Here is a 19,551-nt window from a genome sequence, read left to right on the forward strand (position 1 = left end):
ACTGAAAGGTCCCAGGTTCGATTCTGGTCCAGGGCATGTACTGTGGTTGCGGGCACCTACCCAGTAGGGGGTGTGCAGGAGGCAGCTGATCGATGATTCTCTCTCATCGATGTTTCTAACTCTCTCTCCCCACGCGTCCGCCCCTCACCTGGGAACTCCGAGAGGGTGGTCCACAGCAGGTCCATGTAGTCCTCCTCACTCAGGTACTCGCAGGCCAGGCTGCACTTGGCCTCCACTGCCTTCTTACTGCTGGAAACTGGGAGGTGGGTGGCAGAGGGAGAGGATCAGCCACGTGCAGCGTCTGGAGTCCACGCCCCTGCTCCCCATACCTCCTTCTCTGCAGAGTCTGATTTGGCTGGCATGCTGTGAAAAGCGCCCAGCCAGCCTCAGGAGTCAGACAGACTCGGGTCTGACTCCCGACCAGCATTCTATAGCGTCATCTCTCTGAGTGCCCGTCTCCTCAAAAAATGGGGAGAGGCCAAAACCAGTTTGGCTCAGTGGATAGAGCATCGGCCTGCGGATTGAAAGGTCCCGGGTTCGATTCCGGTCAAGGGCATGTACCTTGGTTGCGGGCACATCCCCAGTAGGAGGTATGCAGGAGGCAGCTGATCGATGCTTCTCTCTCATTGATGTTTCTAGCTCTCTATCCCTCTCCCTTCCTCTCTGTTAAAAAAAAAAAATCAATTAAAAAATATTTTTTTTTTAAAAGAGAAGAAGCCGGGACCGGTTTTGCTCAGTGGATAGAGCGTCGGCCTGTGGACTGAAGGGTCCCAGGTTCGATTCCGGTCAAGGGCATGTACCTTGGTTGCGGGCACATCCCCTGTGAGGGGTGTGCAAGAGGCGGCTGGTCGATGTTTCTCTCTCATCGACGTTTCTAACTCTCTGTCCCTCTCAATTCCTCTCTGTGTAAAATCAATAAAATATATATTAAAAAAAAAAAAGAGAGAGAGAGAGAAGAAGACTTCATTGGCATAAAAAAGACATGAAATTCAAATCTGTGTGCACAAATAAGGTTTTACACATTGCCCATAGCTGCTTCACTGCTATGGTGTTCGAGCCTCCCGGCTCCCCGCTCTCTGGCCCTTTATAAGAGAGTTGCCAACCCCTGCTATGTAACCTTTCACCGGACCCGCTGCTTGGCTGAAGCAGGTCCACTGTGAGGGGCATGCAATTATGCTCCATCAACCCCAAACTCCAGATCTACCACTGAGCCGCTTCCTCCGAGCAGTTCATTTAGACCCCCACCCCCCCGCAGTGAGATGTGACTCCGCCATCGCACTAAATCCTTATACCAATAAACAAAACTATTAGGGACGATGAAAGCAGCTTACCACCGAAAAAGATAATTGGGCAAGTCCCGCAGACCAGCCAGAACCTGACCCCTCGATCCCCCCTCCTGGGCTCAATGCTAGGAAGTTAGTATTTTCTTAAGGACTGAGCGATTTGAAAGCCCGGGCATCAGCATCTAGACGTAGCTTTTTATTCGTTTCTTTTGTCCGGCGGTCCCCACCTCCAGCTACACAACAGAATCGCCTGGGGAGCTTTTATAACCCACGAATGCCTGGCTCCACCCCAGGGATGCTGATTACATTGGGCTGGGCATTGTGTGACTGGCGCTGGCATTGTTGAAAAGCTCCACCAGGCGATTCTCTTGCATGGCCAGGATTGAGCTCCAACCTGGTTCTCAGACTTAATGTGCACAGAGTCCTAGTGGTTCGACTCAGTGCTGTACTTCACGGAGCTCGGTAAGGTATGACTCTGGCCCGGCCGGCGTGGCTCAGTGGTTGAGTGTCAACCTATGAACCAGGAGGTCATGGTTCGACTCCCTCCCAGTCAGGGCACATGCCAGGATTGTGGGCTTCATCCCCCGTGGGTGGAGGGCCTACAGGAGGCAGCCGATCCATGATTTTCATCCATTGATGTTTCTATCTCTCTCTCCCTCTCCCTTCCTCTCTGAAATCAATAAAACTATTTTTTTAATTAAAAAAAAATAGTAACTTCTAGAACGACAGGGCTGTCAAGATCTCTGTTCAGCATCTTGAAAACCACAGCCAAGATAGTGTAGGCTCAGATTTTTTAAAGAATATATTTTATTGATTTTTTTTTTTTTTTTTTTTTTTTTTTTACAGAGAGGAAGAGAGAGGGATAGAGAGTTAGAAACCGAATCGAACCCAGGACCCTTCAGTCCACAGGCCGACGCTCTATCCACTGAGCCAAACCGGTCAGGGCTAGGCTCAGATTTTGCACAAAGTTTCTCCTTGGAGTTGGTGGGGTCAAGTCAGTGGGATTTGTGCAAGGCCAGGCCCGGTGAGGGCAGAACCTGGGGTGGGCGCGGGCGTGTGTGCGTGTGTGCGTGTGTAACTGGTCCACGGCTGCCATACTCACTACTGCAGACGTCCCCTGCCTGGAAGAGCTCCGTGGTGAGCAGGACTAATCCGTAGTAAGAAAACGCGTTGGAAAACCTGCCGGGAAGGAAGCAAGAGAGGGAAAGAACTGGGCCTCTGGGGGCTTTCCTGGGGCCCCTGAGCAGGAAGAAGGCAGGTGCAAACCACAGTGAGGTGACAACGGGGATTCACCCTGTGTCCTCTGAAAGCTCCAGAGCTGGATTCTGCCACAGACATGCCGCCCCCGAGGCTGTTTACTCAACCGGCAACAGGGGGCACCATTAGGGGGACCAACATTTAGAAGAAAGCACAGCGTTGACACCTGTCTGGGCTTCTGGGTTGAGTTGGTCTGTTGGATGGGGGAGGGGAGGGGGCGGGACGACACGACACAGAAGCTTTAATAATATACAGAATGGGGCTCCCACTCTCTCCCCGAATTCCCGAGAGCTGAATCGATGCACCAGTCACGTATTAAACCCCTGCTGTGTGCCCCGTACAGGGGTGGACTCAACAGAATTCACTCGGCTCGCAGGTCAGAACGAGGCGATTCATTCATTCCAGAGTGTCCCAAGAACCCGGATGGATTCTCGAGTCTGTAGGGCTGAACATTCTCATCCAGTGCAGTATGTGGGAACCCCATCACCACCAGACGCCACTGATCCGCTTCCTTGGGCTGCAGTACGTGCCGGCAAACGCAGTGAATTCGACATTGCGTCTACCTCGTTGCTTCTGTGTTCGTCTAAGTGTCGGCTCAACAGAATCATGTGCTCTCAAAGGCAGACCCCCTCAGCTCTGAACCCCTCCAAACGCCTTTAACAATCCGACAGCCTGGCCACACGGTAGGTGAGTCCCAAGTGCTTGGTGAATGGATCCAGCTCTCAGGAAGGCGGGGTTAGAGTTCTGTATGTGGAATTCTGTAAATGGGGCCCCGTTCTGTATATTATCACAGTTTCCCCCTCCTCCTCCCCACAATTAACCACTTTCACTGACACCCTTCTCTCCATCCCCTCCCCCGCCTCTGCTAACTAGTACCCCTGCTCAAAGGTGAACTGGAAAGGTGAGAACTAGTTGAAACAGAACACAAAGCCTGACCCAGGCCCAGGGCCTGCACTGTTGGTGTTGTGTGCACGACTGGGCAGAAAGAGAGTTGGAAGAACCGCTGAAATGGGACTGGTTGTGGCGTTAAAAGCCCCACCCTCGCCCTTGTGATTAAGAAAAGTAGAATGGCCGAAGCCGGTTTGGCTCAGTGGATAGAGAGCATCGGCCTGTGGACTGAAAGGTCCCAGTTTCGATTCCGGTCAAGGGAAAGTACCTTGGTTGCGGGCACATCCCCAGTAGGAGGTGTGCAGGAGGCAGCTGATCGATGTTTCTCTCTCATCGATGTTTCTAACTCTCTATCCTTCTCCCTTCCTCTCTGTAGAAAAATCAAAGAAATATATATTAAAAAAAAAAAAGATTAAAAAAAAAGAAAATGAAAGAAAAGTAGAATGTGATCAGGATGGAACGTTCTAAGAATGCCCACGGCCACCAAATCCATGCTCCCCAAACTAGGGGCCCTGGGCCACGGGTGGTACCCAAGGCCATATGAGTGGAGCAGGGAACTGATTACAGCATCAGCATGAAGTCTCATTGTAGAAAAAAAAAAAAAATCCCTTTTCAATTTCCTTTCAATTCTTTTGATGGTATCTCTTGTCTCGAGTGATGAGTTACTTATGTGAGTGAGTCCTCAGCACCTCCCGCTCTGTCTGCCTCTCTATCTCTTCAGTACAGCCACTCAGCGCCTTGGCAAGCCATCAACCTGGCAATGCTCACTGCGTTTATCTCTAAGAGAGCTTCTATCTATGGCCTGAAATTAAGGTGTGTGTGTGGTTTTTGTTTTGTTTTTTTTCTCCTTTAAAGAAGACATATAAAGTTTCCTTTTCAAATGCATTTATCTGGGTAAGAAGTGAGTCCCGTGAAAGAAAACAACCGGGAAAATAACCGTCTGGGCGCTATCTGGGTGCGACAGCGGTCGGGAAAGCGAGGCCCAAACCCCTGGATTTTGCAGACGCTGCCCGAGATCAAAACGCCCCCTGTGCTCTGTGTTCAAACAAACCCCCTCCCCCAACAGGGCACAGACGAAGGGGATCCACGCGTCAACACACGGCTCTTACCATATGAACCACAGCAACAAGGTTGTCCATCTAAAATGGGGCGTGAAAAGGTCCCGCAATTTGCCTCGGTCTTCCTGTGTCAAGACAAAAAAAACAGGCAGGTGCGTGGGTACCGGCTGGTGGCCGGAGGCTGGTGGGGAGGTGTCTCGTGAGCTGGATGCTCAGGCTGCAAGGACCCAGGACTCAAATCTCCAGCCCAGTGCGGCCAATGTGGCCCTCCAGCCGGGCCCCAGCAATGTCCACAGGGTTCCCTCCAAGGATGGGGACATTCTGAACCCCCACCCCAACCTGGAATCCGGGAGCTGGGAAGCAGACCCCTTGGGCTTGGGCTTGGGCTCCCTGACACCTCTTAGGTAATTTCATGGGCCTGGGAGCAGAAAAAAGGGGTGTCCAACCATATCACGTCTCACCCCCAAGGGGACACAAACCAAGGCGCCAATCGATCACCAAAAGCCATTTGCCAAGGGACAGATTAGCTAAAGGACCCAGTTGCCAATGCCATGTAATTTGCTAACTTGTCAAATCTTTGCCTTACACATTCTCTTTTAAAAATATATATATTCTATGACTGATTGTATGCTTCTTCGATGTATTTAATGAACATTCTTTTTCTTAATAGCAGTTTGAGAAGTGCTTATTTACTTAAATAAAAGTGGGGGGGGGGAATATTACAGGCCACAGGTGGCTTAGTCTCTGAGTATTGCCTTCATGAATAAAAATATTTTGGTAATATCTTCTCCAATGAAAAGATAGCATTCATTAAATATGCTTACTGGATATATTTGAGAATGCATTTATTGAATATATTTAAGAATAGTAGGCAGAATATATTGATGAATACATGTACTCATATGTACATTGAGAAAATACATTCCTGTTTACTAAATATATATTTTTGGTAAATAGATACACTAGCAAGTTAATTCAGGGAAATCTGCTTTTGGAAAACTGGTCTGCCCTTCTCTCCTCTTTTTGCTTGTCTCAAAATTCACCACCTCCTTGGAGCTTTCCCGGACCATCCTGTTTCTGGAAGTGGATTTGGGTGTGTCGTATGGCCCATGTACCATGCAAAACACCGCCCTTCCCTGTGGGGAAGTTTCATCCAGTCCTTTTTGCATAATATAAAAACAATCACAGCCCTGGCCGGTGTGGCTCAGTGGATAGAGCATTGGCCTATGGACTCAGGGGCCCCGGGTTTGATACCGGTCAAGGGCATGTGCCTTGGTTGTGGGCACATCCCCAGTGGGGGGTGTGCAGGAGGCAGCGGATCGATGTTTCTCTCTCATCGATGTTTCTAACTCTCTATCCCTCTCTCTTCCTCTCTGTAAAAAAAAACCAATTAAATATAATTTTATTTTTAAAGATAATTTCCCTGTACGGTCTGTTGTTCACTGAAGGGTATCTGTCCTGTCTGAGGTCAGGAACCGCAGCCTTTAACCTGACAGCCTTCTCCCTTCAAACCGCACCCTCCCCTCCCCTTGCTGGGCGCGCATGAGCGTGGGAGGTGCTCCTGCTAGTGCATTCTCTCTGGGGTGGGCTCCCTGATGGTGTTGCCATCCAAGCAGCGATGCGCCATCCGCCATCCGTTAAGTGCAGTTTGGCGCCCTGGACCTAAGCCTATCACGGCCCTTTCTAATGCGGTTTTATGGTCCGGCCTCTGGCGATCCATCACATTTGCTAATCAGACGTAATGGGCGCTGAAAGGTGACACCGGATCCATTAGCGGGCCCTGCCTTCCACTCCTCTCATCATGGGTGCGTGCTCCAGGTGGCGCTGTCAGGGCTTGGCAGTGAGAACACACCGAGGGCAGCTGCCAGGTTCACCTTGCAGGATCTGCCCCCTTTAATCCACCCCCGCCCCCGCACCCCGACCCACTCCATGGACACCTGCGACCACACACACACACACACACACACACACACACCACACCTGCCCCACCCAGGCACAGGGGCACCCTGCCCGCCCAGGGGGGCCAGGAACTGACCTGCCTGGAAATGATGAGCTTCCCCAGGGGCATGGGGGCCCCGTTCTCCGTCGCTATCCTCTTCAGCGTGGCCATGGCCTTTTCCTGGTTCCCCGACAGCACGTCATACCTCGCGCTCTCCGGCAGCCACTGTGGGGGCGGGACGGCCATGCGTGGCAGGTTGGGGGGGGGGGGGTGGAGACAGAACACTGGGTTCCAGCCTCACACTCATCTGCGTGTGGAGAGACCTTAAGGGTGGGGGGACTGGCTTCAGAGCCTGGCTCTGCCATGGAGTAGGTTGGCTGTGTGACCTTGAGCAATTACCCACCCTCTCTGTGCTTCCATCTCCTCATCCATAAACTGGATAAAGGGCATGATCTCACTGAGGGGTAAGGGGGAGAAGGAGGGTGTAGTTTATGCAGAGCTGAGTGGAAATGGAGAGATCATTTGAGCTCCTGGGCCCAGTTTGAGTTGGGATTCTGTCACTTATAACCTAAGAGTCCCAACTATTCTGATACAGTTCCCTTCAGGGTGCATCTTGCCGTGGTGGGACCTGGGTACCCCTCCGGCACCCCCCGCTGTCTCCCTAAAGAGCATCCCAGCAGCGTCTGTCTGGAGGAAACCCAGTGCTCCCCACGGAGCCAGCCCCAGGCCCCATTCCTTGGTCTCCTGTCCTGATTTTTTAAAAAAATAATAATAATAGAAAAAGGTAGCTTTGGTGCTGTCCGCCACACCCTCCCTGTCAAACACAGGGGACAGCAGAAGGTCCGTAGCAAAGGCTTTGGGGTCTCTTAAAGGGGTACCTACAAAACACAGCACAGCGAAGATGAGGAGCGGGACAGCCGAGAGGAGGAGCAGCCAACGCCAGCCCAGGCTGGGCATCACAAACACAGCCAGGGCGACCTCGAACACGGTCCCGATGGCCCAGAACACCTGGACGGGAGAATGAAGGGGGCAGCGATGGTCAGCACAGTGAGCCATTCCAGGGTCCCTGCAGACACGATAACCCAGGGGGTACGGGGCCCTTGGGGGTCAGCAAGGTCAGAATGGCCATCCCGGTTCCTGTGGTTTATAGGGCTGGGCCAGGGCCACCATCTCGCCCATGCGCAGTCTGGGACATTCGCAGGGCACCCATGGGAGTGTGCGCGAGGCAGCTCTGCGTAAGGAGACCAGCGTGACCAATACCGTGCGAGGTCAGTGTGGTCGTGAACACGTTGGGTTTTGTCCATGGACACCCGTCTCCCCTGCCCCGCAGTGCTCTGGTGTCCTTTATCAGAACTGCCTCTTGCCCTGACCGGTTTGGCTCAGTGGATAGAGCGGACTCGGGTCCCGGGTTTGATTCTGGTCAAGGGCATGTACCTTGGTTGTGGGCACATCCCCAATGGGGTGTGGGCGGGAGGCAGCGGATCGAGGTTTCTCTCTCGTCAATGTTTCTAATTTTCTACCCCTCTCCCTTCCTCTCTATAAAAATTGTGTGTGTGTGTGTGTGTCTGTGTGTGTGTGAATTGCCTCTTCCCTGTGGGACTGCACCTCCTCTGTTTGCTTCTCCAAGTCACTCTCCATCGTTTTTCACCTTGCATCCACAGGCTCCCTGTCCTGTGGTTCCCATTCAGTACAGCCAATGGGGACCCCCACCCCACCCCCCAGATTGGGAGGGAGGGAGGAGGAAAGAGAGATCGGATTGGCTGTTCATTCCTCTGGCTTCCTTTCTGCAGGGTAGTGATGGGCTGCCTGCATCCCTCAGGTGAAGGTTACAGCTCCCATCCAACAGTCCTGGCCAAGCTCTCTCTCTCTCTCTCTCTCTCTCTCTCTCTCTCTCTCTCTCTCTCTCTCTCTCTCTCCAATTGAAGAACTTTCAAAACAACCGGGTTAAAATCAACAGCTAATCCATTTAAATCTTTGCATACTAAGTCTGTGTGTATATATATATATATATATATATATATATATATATATATGATGTGTGTGTGTGTGTGTGTGTATTTTTTGGTTGTTAATCCTCACCTGAGGATATTCTCTCACTGATTTTTGAGAGAATAGAAGGGAGGAGGGAGTGAGGGAGGGAGGGAGAGAGAGAGAGAGAGAGAGAGAGAGAGAGAGAGAGAGAGATGTGATAGGACACATTGATTGATTACCTCCTGCCCATGTCCCGACTAGGGTCGAGGATCAAGCCTGCAACTGAGATATGTATCCTGACCGGAATTGAACCCAGGACCCTTCAGTCTGAGGACTGATGCTCTATGCACTGATTCATATCAGTTAGGGCTTTTATATTTTTCTTAAACCCGCTTTTCCTTGTCCTGTGGCTCCAGACACCTGAGAACCTCATGCCAGAGACTGAGAATCCCCCGCAAACCCAGCCACCCTCCTCACCTCGATCAGCAAAATGCACTTGGCTCTGGCTTTCATGGGCAGGAACTCGGCATACAGCGTCACCCTGGGGAAGCAGAGACACAGAAAGGAGGTCAGGGCCAGGACTGAGCAGGAAGATTGCTACTGCTTTCTGAAGTTCTATCCATCTGGTATCTATCTATCTATCTATCTATCTATCATCTATCTATCTATCTATCTATCTATTTATCATCTATCTATCTATCTGTCTATCTATCGTCTATCTATCTATCTATCTATCTATCTATTTATCATCTATCTATCTATCTGTCTATCTATCATCTATCTATTTGTCTATCATCTATTTATTTATCGCTGTCCATTTCTCTCTTTCCCCACATATACACCATACATCTATATCTATAGATCAGGGGTCCTCAAACTTTTTAAAGTGGGGGCCAGATCACGGTCCCTCAGAGAGCTGGAGGGCCAGACTATATGAACTACTAATTCCTACTGTAACACCTCGGCTGCGCTCACTGCCCAAAAAACCTGGCGGGCTGGATCAGACTCCTCTGTGGGCCGCATGTGGCCCGCGGGGCCGTAGTTTGAAGACCCCTGCTATATATCTATACCCATGTACATGTATTTAAAAAAAACAACCAATGAGCTCATACCGATACTTTGTATCCCAGTGCGACCAGAGGTCATGGTTCTTTCTAACCTTCCAGTTTCCATGATTGTAAACCCCTTCTCCAAAACATTGAGGAACCTGGGTCTCATTATCCTCAATATATTTATGTACCTGGTCAGGCAATTTACTTGTGTGCTCCATGAAACCAACGTCTTAACCACTCCAGCAGCCTCCTCCCTCCACTGCCTCCCCACACCCCTCCCTCCCCTTTCCCTTCCTCAGCCACTGAACAGAGAAGGAAAACTCCTAGACCACACCCCCCACACTGCCTTCCATGCTGCTAGGAAGAGGAGACCTTCTCTAGCCCCTCATCTCCCACTGAAGCCCGGCATCCGAGCTTCTTGGTGGCCTCATGTTACTCTCCTGGCTCCTCATAAGGGAGGTGGGGGCAGAGGGAAGCTAATTTCCACGAAGCCTTTCGAGGCAGATCAGGACCCCTCCAGATCTCCTGGGACCCCTTTACTAGGCCAGTGGGCAGTCAGAAGTTATATTAGAGCCCTAACTGGTTTGGCTCAGTGGATGGAGCATCTGCCTGCGGACCGAAGGGTCCCAGGTTCGATTCTGGTCTGCATGTGCCTTGTTTGTGGGCACATCCCCCATGGGATGTGTGCAGGAGGCAGCTGTTCGCTGTTTCTCTCTCATTCATGTTTCTAGCTCTCTATCTTTCTCCCTTCCTCTATGTGAAACATCAAAACAAAATATATATTTTTTAAAAAGTTAAATTAGAATTTTCTGCTGCAGAGTGGTAGGGTAACTAACAGTTGTTCAAGGCTCAACTGTACTTGTTCCTGAATCTGTGTCAGGATCTGCTTCTCACACAATAGTTTGGGAATCTTTCCATATCCATAGATCTATAGCATTATTTCTAACAGCCTCAACCCTGTTGGTCAACATGTAGATGTTTGCCATTTCCTGTTTTGTTTTGTTTTTTGCAACCGATGCCACAAGAAACATCTTTTCCTGGCGTTGTTGTGGCCCACACTTGGCCATGACTCATAGCCGTTGACAATGGAAACGAGCTGTTTGATCTCCATCCAGTGTGTGGTGATTATGATGACAATGACACTGGAAAGTAAAAGAATGAGCAACAGAATCAGCCGCGCCAAGAAGCAGCCGATACTGGCGTCAACAAACCCTCGCTGCAAGCCATCGCGTGTGTCTGGTGGCGCGTTGGCCACTGAGACTTGCCATCTGGATCCCAGGCTTAGCCAGAAATGACCTGTGATCTCCGCTCCTCGTTTCTGCTTAAAATGTGGAAGAAAGAGCCGTGCCCAGGACAGGTTTGGGAGCAAGCTGGCTGTAGACACCAATCTGAAGACCCTGCTGAGGCTGATGGCGAGGTGGATGGGGTGGGCAGCTACCTGGGGGTGCGCACGCATTTTTTTAAGAGCAGCTACAGCACCGTCCGGCACCAAAGAAGGAAGGTTTCCATCCAGCCTCTTGGGAAAGGGGCATTTCTGCGGAAGCACACAGCACCCTCTACTGGAAAGAAGGAGTCATGTGCCCAGGTGGGTTCAGTTAGAGGCGGTTATCATTTGGGGGTGAGGAGGATACTCCTTTACACTGGAATTTTTTTCTGAAACAAAAATGTATGGTCTGTAACGATAAAAAGGAAGTTACACTGGACTCCCTTGCTTGAATTAAAGTCTCTCTTAATGCTCCTTCATAGACAGAAAATGGAATTATTAGTACCATCCTAAATGTGACTCCTCTTTCCTGCAGTAATTAAAAGGATAGCACGTGGCCAGTGGCTCAGTTGGTCAGAGTATCATCCCGATCCACCAAAGTGGCCAGTTGGGTACCCCCTCAGGGCACGATCAAGAGTCAACTAATAAATGCAGACATGAGTGGGACAATAAATCATTGTCTCTCTCTCTCTCTCTCTTTCTCTGAAATCAATTTTTTTTAAATTAATAATTTAAAAAATAATACCACCTGCTCAGAATCACCCATTCTCCATTCCCAGAATTCCCCCCCCCCCCCAAATCAGTACTCGGGCCCCAGGGGCATTATTGGTTTACCGGGACCTCTGACTCCGTACGCTCAGAACTCTTCCCCAATATTTGTTCAAGCGAGAGCTTTGGCATTGGGCAACCCGGACTGGAAGGCCGTGCAGGTTCCCCTTCCTGCGCCTACGCTCCCTCGCAATGACACTTGGCAGCCCACCCCATCCAGAGCCCATGTCCCCATCCCTCCAGCCTGGGCTCCGTGACTTGCTTTTGATCAATAGAATGTTGCTGTGCCAGTCCCAAGCTTGGGCCTCCAGAGGCTTTGTGGCTTCTGCTTGCTCTTGGACCCCTGCCCAGGTACCACGTGACCAGGTGCCTGGGCTAGCCAGCTGGAGGATGAGAGGCTTGTGGAATGCAGAGGAGTCAGCTGTGGCCGTCCTAGCCTAGCCAGCCCCCATTCAATCCACTGGTCGACTGAAGACACATAAGAAAGCCCCACCGAGACCAGAACAACCGATCTGACCAGCTGCAGAATCACGAGTTAAAGGAATCATTATTTTTAAGCCCCATCGGTGCTGGGAATGTTTGTTACAAAGCAAAAGCAACATCCACACCCCACGTAAGAACCGCCTGGCCCCACGGGTCACTTATGATCTCAGAGCCTCCGTTTTCTCATCTGTAAAATGGGGATAATAGGATTGTTCAATGGACAAGATGAGAGAGTGTGAAGACAGCACCTAGCACTGGCCTAGCACTTGGTAAACATTCTATTAATATCATAGTCATTGTCACTGTTAATGCTAATATTGTTGCTATCGCCAAGAACTGATGTGAACACATACTTTAAGCCGAAGAAATAAAGGAAAGAAAAAAAAAAGAAATAAAGGAGGGACATAGAAAGGGATAGATCAGAGCAGAGAGATGATCTGGCTCTTTATTAATAATATAATTTGTATAGGAGATGATGGGTGCTATCTAAACGTATTGAGGTAATCATTTTGCAAGCTACGTAAGTCAAGTCGTTATGCCGTACTCCTAAAACTGCTGTGTGTTGATTATATATCAATAAAACTGAAAGAAGAAAAAATTTCAATTTAGACATTTCAGTACTACAATTTGCATTTATACTAAAAATGTAGGGTACCTTATAAGGCCTTCTCATTGTTGGGCCCTTAAAAACTACACAGCAAAATCCTACCTGCTTGGTTTGGTGAGGTGGTGCAACTGGGTAAAGCTATTCTCAATGAATGGAAACTCTTAGCTACATTTAATTACGTAAAAATATCTTCCTCTAAATGTTCCCAAATAATGAGCTTAGGGGAGCCATTTTATAACTAGATAAGCACATTGTCTAATTAAGATGATTATTTCTGCGTAAATGGCTGAAGCGAAGGAGCCGGGAGGCCAGTGGCTCTCTCGGGTGGTTAAATATGTCTGCCATAATTTTGTTGGTGGTTTTTATGCGCTCTCCTCGTAGACAAAAGAGTTATAGGACACGGTTAAGCTAAGACGTTTGGAGGAGGATCCGGGGATGTTTACATGTCAGCGCTGCTGCTGAACTAGCGGTGAGAACCCCCGAGGCCCTGACCCGGGGGACGGGCTGCCTGGCTGCAAGGCGGGAGCTGGGTGTTTACTTACGACTGGGGGACCCCTCCGATCCCGAAGCCCACCAGGCCCCGGAGCACCAGGATCCAGCTGTACACGGGCGCGAAAGCGCTGAGGATCCCGTAGTACAGGGTCCAGAGCACGCTGATCTTCAGCCCCTGCACAGACGGGAGATACCGAGTCACAGGGATGCTCAGCACCGCCAGGTCTCAGGGCCCTCCCCCCATTTAAAGTCACCATTAGGGCCGAAACTGGTTTGACTCAGTGGTAGCGCGTCGGTCTGTGGACTGAAAGGTCCCAGGTTCGATTCTGGTCAAGGGCATGTACATTGGTTGCGGGCACATCCCCGGTAGGGGGTGTGCAAGAGGCAGCTGGTCGATGTTTCTCTCTGATCGACGTTTCTAGCTCTCTATCTCTCTCCCTTCCTCCTCTCTGTAAAAATATCAATAAAATATATAAATAAATAAAGTCACCATTAGGGTCCTATTTAAGGGGAACCCAAACAACCGAGGGTTCTCTGTGTGGGTGCCGCCCACCCCTAGGCGGTAGGTGGTAAATCTGTGGGCTTTCTCGGTTGTCCCAATGATTGGCATGGATAGCCAGGGCCCAGTAGTGAAAGATGTCCCACTGTGCATGAGACCTAGGAAGACTTGTCCTCCCGGCCAGTGTTGCTCAGTGGTTGAGCATCGAACTGGGAACCAGGAGGTCACGGTTCAATTTCCTTGTCAGGGCACATGCCCAGGTTGTGGGCTCGATCCCCAAGGCAGCCGATCAATGATTCTCTCTGATCATTGATGTTTCTCTCTTGCCCTCTCCCTTTCTCTTTGAAATTAATAAAAATACATATTTCTTTTAAAACCATAAACTAAATTAAAAGGACTAGAGAGGAAATTTGGAGGTCTACCAGCTGATTTCAGGTCTATGGGGACATGACTTTAACTAATAGAGAGAATATTTCAAATAACTGTGAATCACCTTGCAAGAAAGTGATTTCTTCTTCTTTTTAAAAAAATACATTTTATTTATTTTTTACAGAGAGAAAGAGAGAGATATAGGGAGTTAGAAACATTCATCAGCTGCCTTCTGCACACCCCCTACTGGGGATGTGCCTGCAGCCAAGGTACATGCCCTTGACCGAAATTGAACCTGGGACCCCTGAGTCCGCAAGCAGACGCTCTATCCACTGAGCCAAACCGGTTTCAGCTTCTTTTTCATTTTAATAATCATTCTTCTGGTGATGGCCAGAGGAGGCATCCGTGTGGTGCCAGTCTGTCTTTAACACCTTTTGGACCACCTACCAATCTCTCTTTTTAACCAAGAGAGCAGTGGGCCAATGGTAAGCAGCTAGAACTTAATAACATTATTTCATTTTCATTGTATTCATTTTTGCAGATATTTCCTTGGGGCAATTGTGACTGATTGCCCATTTTAGATGCTCTATAAAGTTTTTTTTTTCAAAAAAAAAAAAAATTCATGTCATGAAACTACACACACAACAACTGATACAAATAAAGGTATTGTGTACCTAAGAGAACAAGTAGGACAGAAATTATTCAAGCAGGAAATCCTGGATCTATTGCAATAATAAAGCAACACTGCCCTAACTGGTTTGGCTCAGTGGATAGAGCATCAGCCTGCGGACTGAAGGGTCCCGGCTTTGATTCCGGTCAAGGGCATGTACTTTGGTTGCGGGCACATCCCCAGTAGGGGGTGTGCAGGAGGCAGCTGATCGATGTTTCTCTCTCATCGATGTTTGTAACTCTCTATCCCTCTCCCTTACTCAATAAATTATATATTTAAAATAATAATAATAATAATAATAAAGCAACACTGATGCACCCCTAAGCCCATGACTATGACATCGGTGCCTGCCACACACATCCTTAATTCCTTTCTTTGGGCATAAGCTAGCTCAATGGAACCCAAAGAGTCTTGAAATGCATGAGCTTGAGCTTGAAATCAATGCGTGATTTCAAGACTCCACAGTGGCCTCAGAGCATTGTCTACTGATAGAACATCGACATGCTCCTCCAAAGGCCTCCACTGCTCCAGCAGCATCAGTGTTGCTACTTGTCGCCGTCACCATGGAGATAATCTAGGCTAGGGGACAGGCCCTTAGGAGAGACCGCCTTACTGTTTTCCTGCCGTACTGGTCCGAGATGTTCCCCCAGAGGGTGGAGCTGGACATCATGCCGATAAAGACCACCTGCGGGTGGGAATGGGGTTTCCGTTAGACTAGGGGTGTTGAACTCAATCAGAGAAGGGGCCAAAATCTAAAATCCAGCCTAAATCTCGGGCCGAATGGTTTACTGAACAGTCATAAACTGACAATGTCATAAACTGACAGCGGAGTGCAGTGATGACAGCGCGGTGCGGGCCACATTGCAAGGCCTGGCGGGCTGGATTTAGCCCACGGGCCGTGTGTTTGACACATGTGCGTTAGACGGTGACATGGAGCATGGGTCGCAGAGAAAGGGAACGACAGATCGAACCCGGGACGTCACACCCTAGCGATAACCATGCACCAGCATTCTCTGAGATCCGGCTGCTGAGGGGCAAACACGATTGTGTGTGTGCTTCATGCTACTGTGGAAACCTCACAACAATCCGAGGGGATGGGTGCTGTGATTGGCCCCGTTTTACAGATGAGCAAACTGAGACTCGGCGAGGGGAGGCCATTGGGCGGGGACCACACATCTGTAAGTGGTGCAGCCCAGGCTGGACTCGGGCAGTATGGCTGCAGTAGTATGGGTTGCTTGTCCTGTTGCTAAGAAAATATCCAAGGCAGCAAGACACAGTTTGGAGAGTAGGAAACCGAGAGATAGGAGGTTGGGATGAGAGCGGAAACCCATTAGAAGAGAAAGCAGTCATGGAGCACTGACTGTGCTCGGGCAAAGCCACTGTTGCATGGTTAATCCTTGAACAGAGCTAATGAGGTTGGACTCATCAGATCCATTTTATGGAAGGGGAGCCTGAGGCTCAGAAGGGTTAAGAAACCTGCTCAGGCCTGGCTGGCGTGGCTCCGTGATTGAGCATCGACCTATGAACCAGGAAGTCAAGGTTCAATTCCCGGTCAGGGCACAGGCCTGGGTTTGGGGCTCGATCCCCAGCAGTGGGTGTGCAGGAGGCAGCCAATCGATATTGATGTTCCTCTCTCATCAATGTGCCTATCTTTCTCTCTAAAATCAATAAATACTTATTTAAAAAATAAAACCCTTGCCCTAGCCGGCTTGGCTCGGTGAATAAAGCATCAGCCTGCGGACTGAAGGGTCCCTGGTTCGATTCCTGCCAAGGGCACACGCCTCGGTTGCAGGCTCAGTCCCCAGTAGGGGGTGTGACGGAGGCAGCCGATCAGTGATTCTCATCATTGATGTTTCTATCTCTCTCTCTCCTCCCTTCTTCTCTGAAATCAATAAAGAAATATTCTTAAAAATAAAATTAAAATAAAACCCTCAATCACCCTCCTGTGGGAGGTATTGGCACATCCTTTCTGGATGAGTGAGGTGTATCCTGTCTAAGGGATATGCCCAAGGAGCCCATGTCTGGGGACCCCGAGGACTCGGACCCCTGGGTGCAGTAGAGGTGGCTGCCAACGGACCGGGGAGTAAAGGGAGCTGAGGTCACGGTGTTTCCATCAGAGAATTGGACTTTTTTCTGCTGAGCGGCTGGCAGCAGCGGGGGGAGGGGCCCCGCACAGATCCCCCACCCCCCCACCCCGTGGACCAGCACAGGACCCAGCGGGAGGGCCGCTGCTGCCTACCGAGGTCAGCAAGGCCACCTGCCAGCTGGGGAGCCTCCACTCGCAGTGCAGCTGGGGCGCGAGAATGCTCAGGATCATCATTTCCATGGCGTCGGCCATCTGCAGGGAGCGAGCAGGTGTCATGAGCCAGGCCGCTGCCTGGTGCCCGGGTGGCTGACCCCTCACTCAGCGCCCCCCCAACTCTGTCCCCGTGAGAGCCTGGAGAGCTGACCCCTGGCTCAGGGACTCCCCCCCCCACAAAGCCTGGACGGCTGACCTCTCACTCAGCCCCCCCCCCCCCCAACTCTAGTGCAGTGGTCGGCAAACTCATTAGTCATCAGAGCCAAATACCAACAGGACAACGATTGAAATTTCTTTGGAGAGCCACATTTTTTAAACTTAAACTTCTGACGCCACTTCTTCAACATAGACTCGCCCAGGCCGAAAACTGACTTCTGCGCATGGGCCACGAAGTTTCAATCGCACTGCACGTGTGCACCCGCACGTGGTATTTTGTGGAAGAGCCACACTCAAGGGGCCAAAGGGCCACACGTGGCTCGCGAGCCGCGGTTTGCCGCTGTTCTAGGGCGAGCTCCGCAGGTGACATCACCATCTCCCGTAGCCCTGAGCCCCCGGGGACTGCGGGCCGCTCCCTGAGCCAGGAGCTCCCGCTCCCCCTGAGGGCGGTGGCCAGCATCCGCCAGCTCCCCCCCAGCGCTGACCTTCGTGACCCCCAGGGTCACCCCCAGAACCCTGACAGCTTCATGCCGAGGCTCTCCGCGGAAAGAGCGGGCTCCTGCCTCCTGGGTCTCGGAACCCAGGGGAGCGGCCTCAGGAAGGGTTTCTCGGAGCCCGAAAGGGAGGGCCCTGCCCCAGGGAGACTTGCCCACGCCAGGCCGGTGAGAACAGACAGCTTCCATTGGAACTTCCCAAACCCAATGGCTTCCACCGCATCTTCCACCATGAAAGTATCTGGAAAGGAGAAAGGGGGAGGGGGGACGGAGTTGTCATAGTGTGGGGGTGTCAGGGTGGGGGGGGGGGTGTCCACAGCCAAGCTCCTTAAACGCGGCACATGCCGGTTCTAGAATTTATCTTGGGAAAGCAGTACGGCAAGTGTGAAAGGATACCTTGCTACAAAACCCCGGCAGCGTTGGTTACAAAAGGGAAAACTGCCCTGGCCAGTGTTGCTCCGTGGTTAGAGCATCAGCCAGAGCACAGAAGGGTCGCGGGCTCCATTCCCGGCCAAGGGCATGTACCTGGGTTGCAGGTTCGATCCCTGGCCCTGGAGCACTCTCTCTCCTCTCTCTCTCTCTCTCTCTCTCTCTCTCTCTCTCTCTCTCTCTCTCTCTCTCTCTTTTCCCTTCCTCTCTTATTTGGAAAAATGGGACTTTTTTAAAAAGTAGCAGGACTGTCCCGCCAAAAGCAGGATGTCTGGTCACCTTAATCAATATACTATCACCACCATCATCACTATCACCACCACCACCATCATCATCACCATCATCACATCATCAATACACTATCACCATCATCATCTCTATTATTATCACCATCACCACCTTCATCATCACCACCTTCATCACTACCATCATTACCTCATCATCAATACACTATCACCACCATCACCACCACCACCATCATCACCACCACCACCATCATCACCACCACCATCGTCATCTCCATCACCACCTTCATCATCACCACCTTCATCATCATCACCATCACTATCATCACCACCACCATCATCAATATATTATCACCATCACCATCATAGCCACCATCACCATCACCACCATCATCGTCATTGTGCTGTCCTCAGCTAAGTGCTGTGCGATGACGCTGGTGGCAGGGATTGTGATGTAGCACTTCCTGCTGAAGTAAGCCATGCAGGTCCAGCTCACACTTTCAGTATCACCCCTGGGCCCTCGGAGCCCTCCTACTTGCCTCTTCACAAGATCCCTCTGAGTGTGCCCCCTGGAGAGGCAACCCAGGCACCTCAAAGCCCCTGATTGTGGTCTTGGCTGATGCCCCAAAGGCAGGGCCCTCTCACCGTCGGTGGGATTGGCAAACTCCTTGGGCACAGCTGCCCCATCGTCTAGTTCGACTGCCTGTAGGCCCGTGCGGACCCCTTCGATCTGGACCTCATGCTCTCCCGAAGCCGTGTCGTCCTCTGACCTTGCACTCTCGCCCGTGCGACGGAATTTCACCACCCTAGAGGACAGAGCAGAGCTGGTCATGAAGGCTGGAACTCCCCCTCAACAGCCTCGCTGCACAGCTCGTGTGCCCAAGACAGGTGAAAGGCTTTTTTTCTCACGGTCAGGGGAGTTGGATGGGGAGGAGGTTGGCATGTCTGTTGAGTTGGCCTGTGGAGATTGACACCTTCCTAAGTCAAGCATCAGGGCTGGCACATATGGCTGCACAGGTTTGGCGCTGCCCAGCTCCATGAGGCTCCAGTCACGTGGTAGGCTATGGGAATGGGGAGGGCTTTATTAAATAGTTCGGGAGCTTGTGTGTTTCAGAGTTTAGACTCATCTCTCTGTAGCAGAGAGAACCTAAGGTTACATGATGCCCACATGAAGTTGCCTACATGGTGGTGTGTTTCTTTAAGTGGATGTCACTTTTTTTTTTTAATTGAAAGAATTCACAAGAAAAGCAAGACTTCTGATCTCTCTTACAACAGTAGGATAGCTGGCCATCTGGAGCCCCTACCTCTCTAAGGCAGTGGTCGGCAAA

At 50.7% G+C, this 19,551-nt stretch overlaps 1 protein-coding gene across 1 annotated transcript in view; it reads right to left on the reverse strand.

Moving 5' to 3' along the window:
• SVOP (SV2 related protein) overlaps positions 1 to 19,551 on the reverse strand; it is a 32,866-nt gene that overhangs the window by 6,255 nt on the left and 7,060 nt on the right. Inside the window, exons 2-12 of the mRNA XM_084868173.1 lie at positions 18,869 to 19,029; positions 17,705 to 17,790; positions 16,840 to 16,938; positions 15,214 to 15,285; positions 13,113 to 13,237; positions 8,874 to 8,937; positions 7,308 to 7,433; positions 6,522 to 6,650; positions 4,538 to 4,611; positions 2,386 to 2,462; positions 149 to 256 (exon numbers count right to left, since the gene is read on the reverse strand). Of these exons, the coding sequence (XP_084724299.1) occupies positions 149 to 256; positions 2,386 to 2,462; positions 4,538 to 4,611; positions 6,522 to 6,650; positions 7,308 to 7,433; positions 8,874 to 8,937; positions 13,113 to 13,237; positions 15,214 to 15,285; positions 16,840 to 16,938; positions 17,705 to 17,790; positions 18,869 to 19,029 (1,121 nt within the window). The remainder of the gene's footprint in view (positions 1 to 148; positions 257 to 2,385; positions 2,463 to 4,537; positions 4,612 to 6,521; positions 6,651 to 7,307; positions 7,434 to 8,873; positions 8,938 to 13,112; positions 13,238 to 15,213; positions 15,286 to 16,839; positions 16,939 to 17,704; positions 17,791 to 18,868; positions 19,030 to 19,551) is intronic.

The sequence above is a fragment of the Pipistrellus hanaki genome (assembly GCF_964339955.1).
Source record: "Pipistrellus hanaki genome assembly, chromosome: 19".
Taxonomy (NCBI): domain Eukaryota; kingdom Metazoa; phylum Chordata; class Mammalia; order Chiroptera; family Vespertilionidae; genus Pipistrellus; species Pipistrellus hanaki.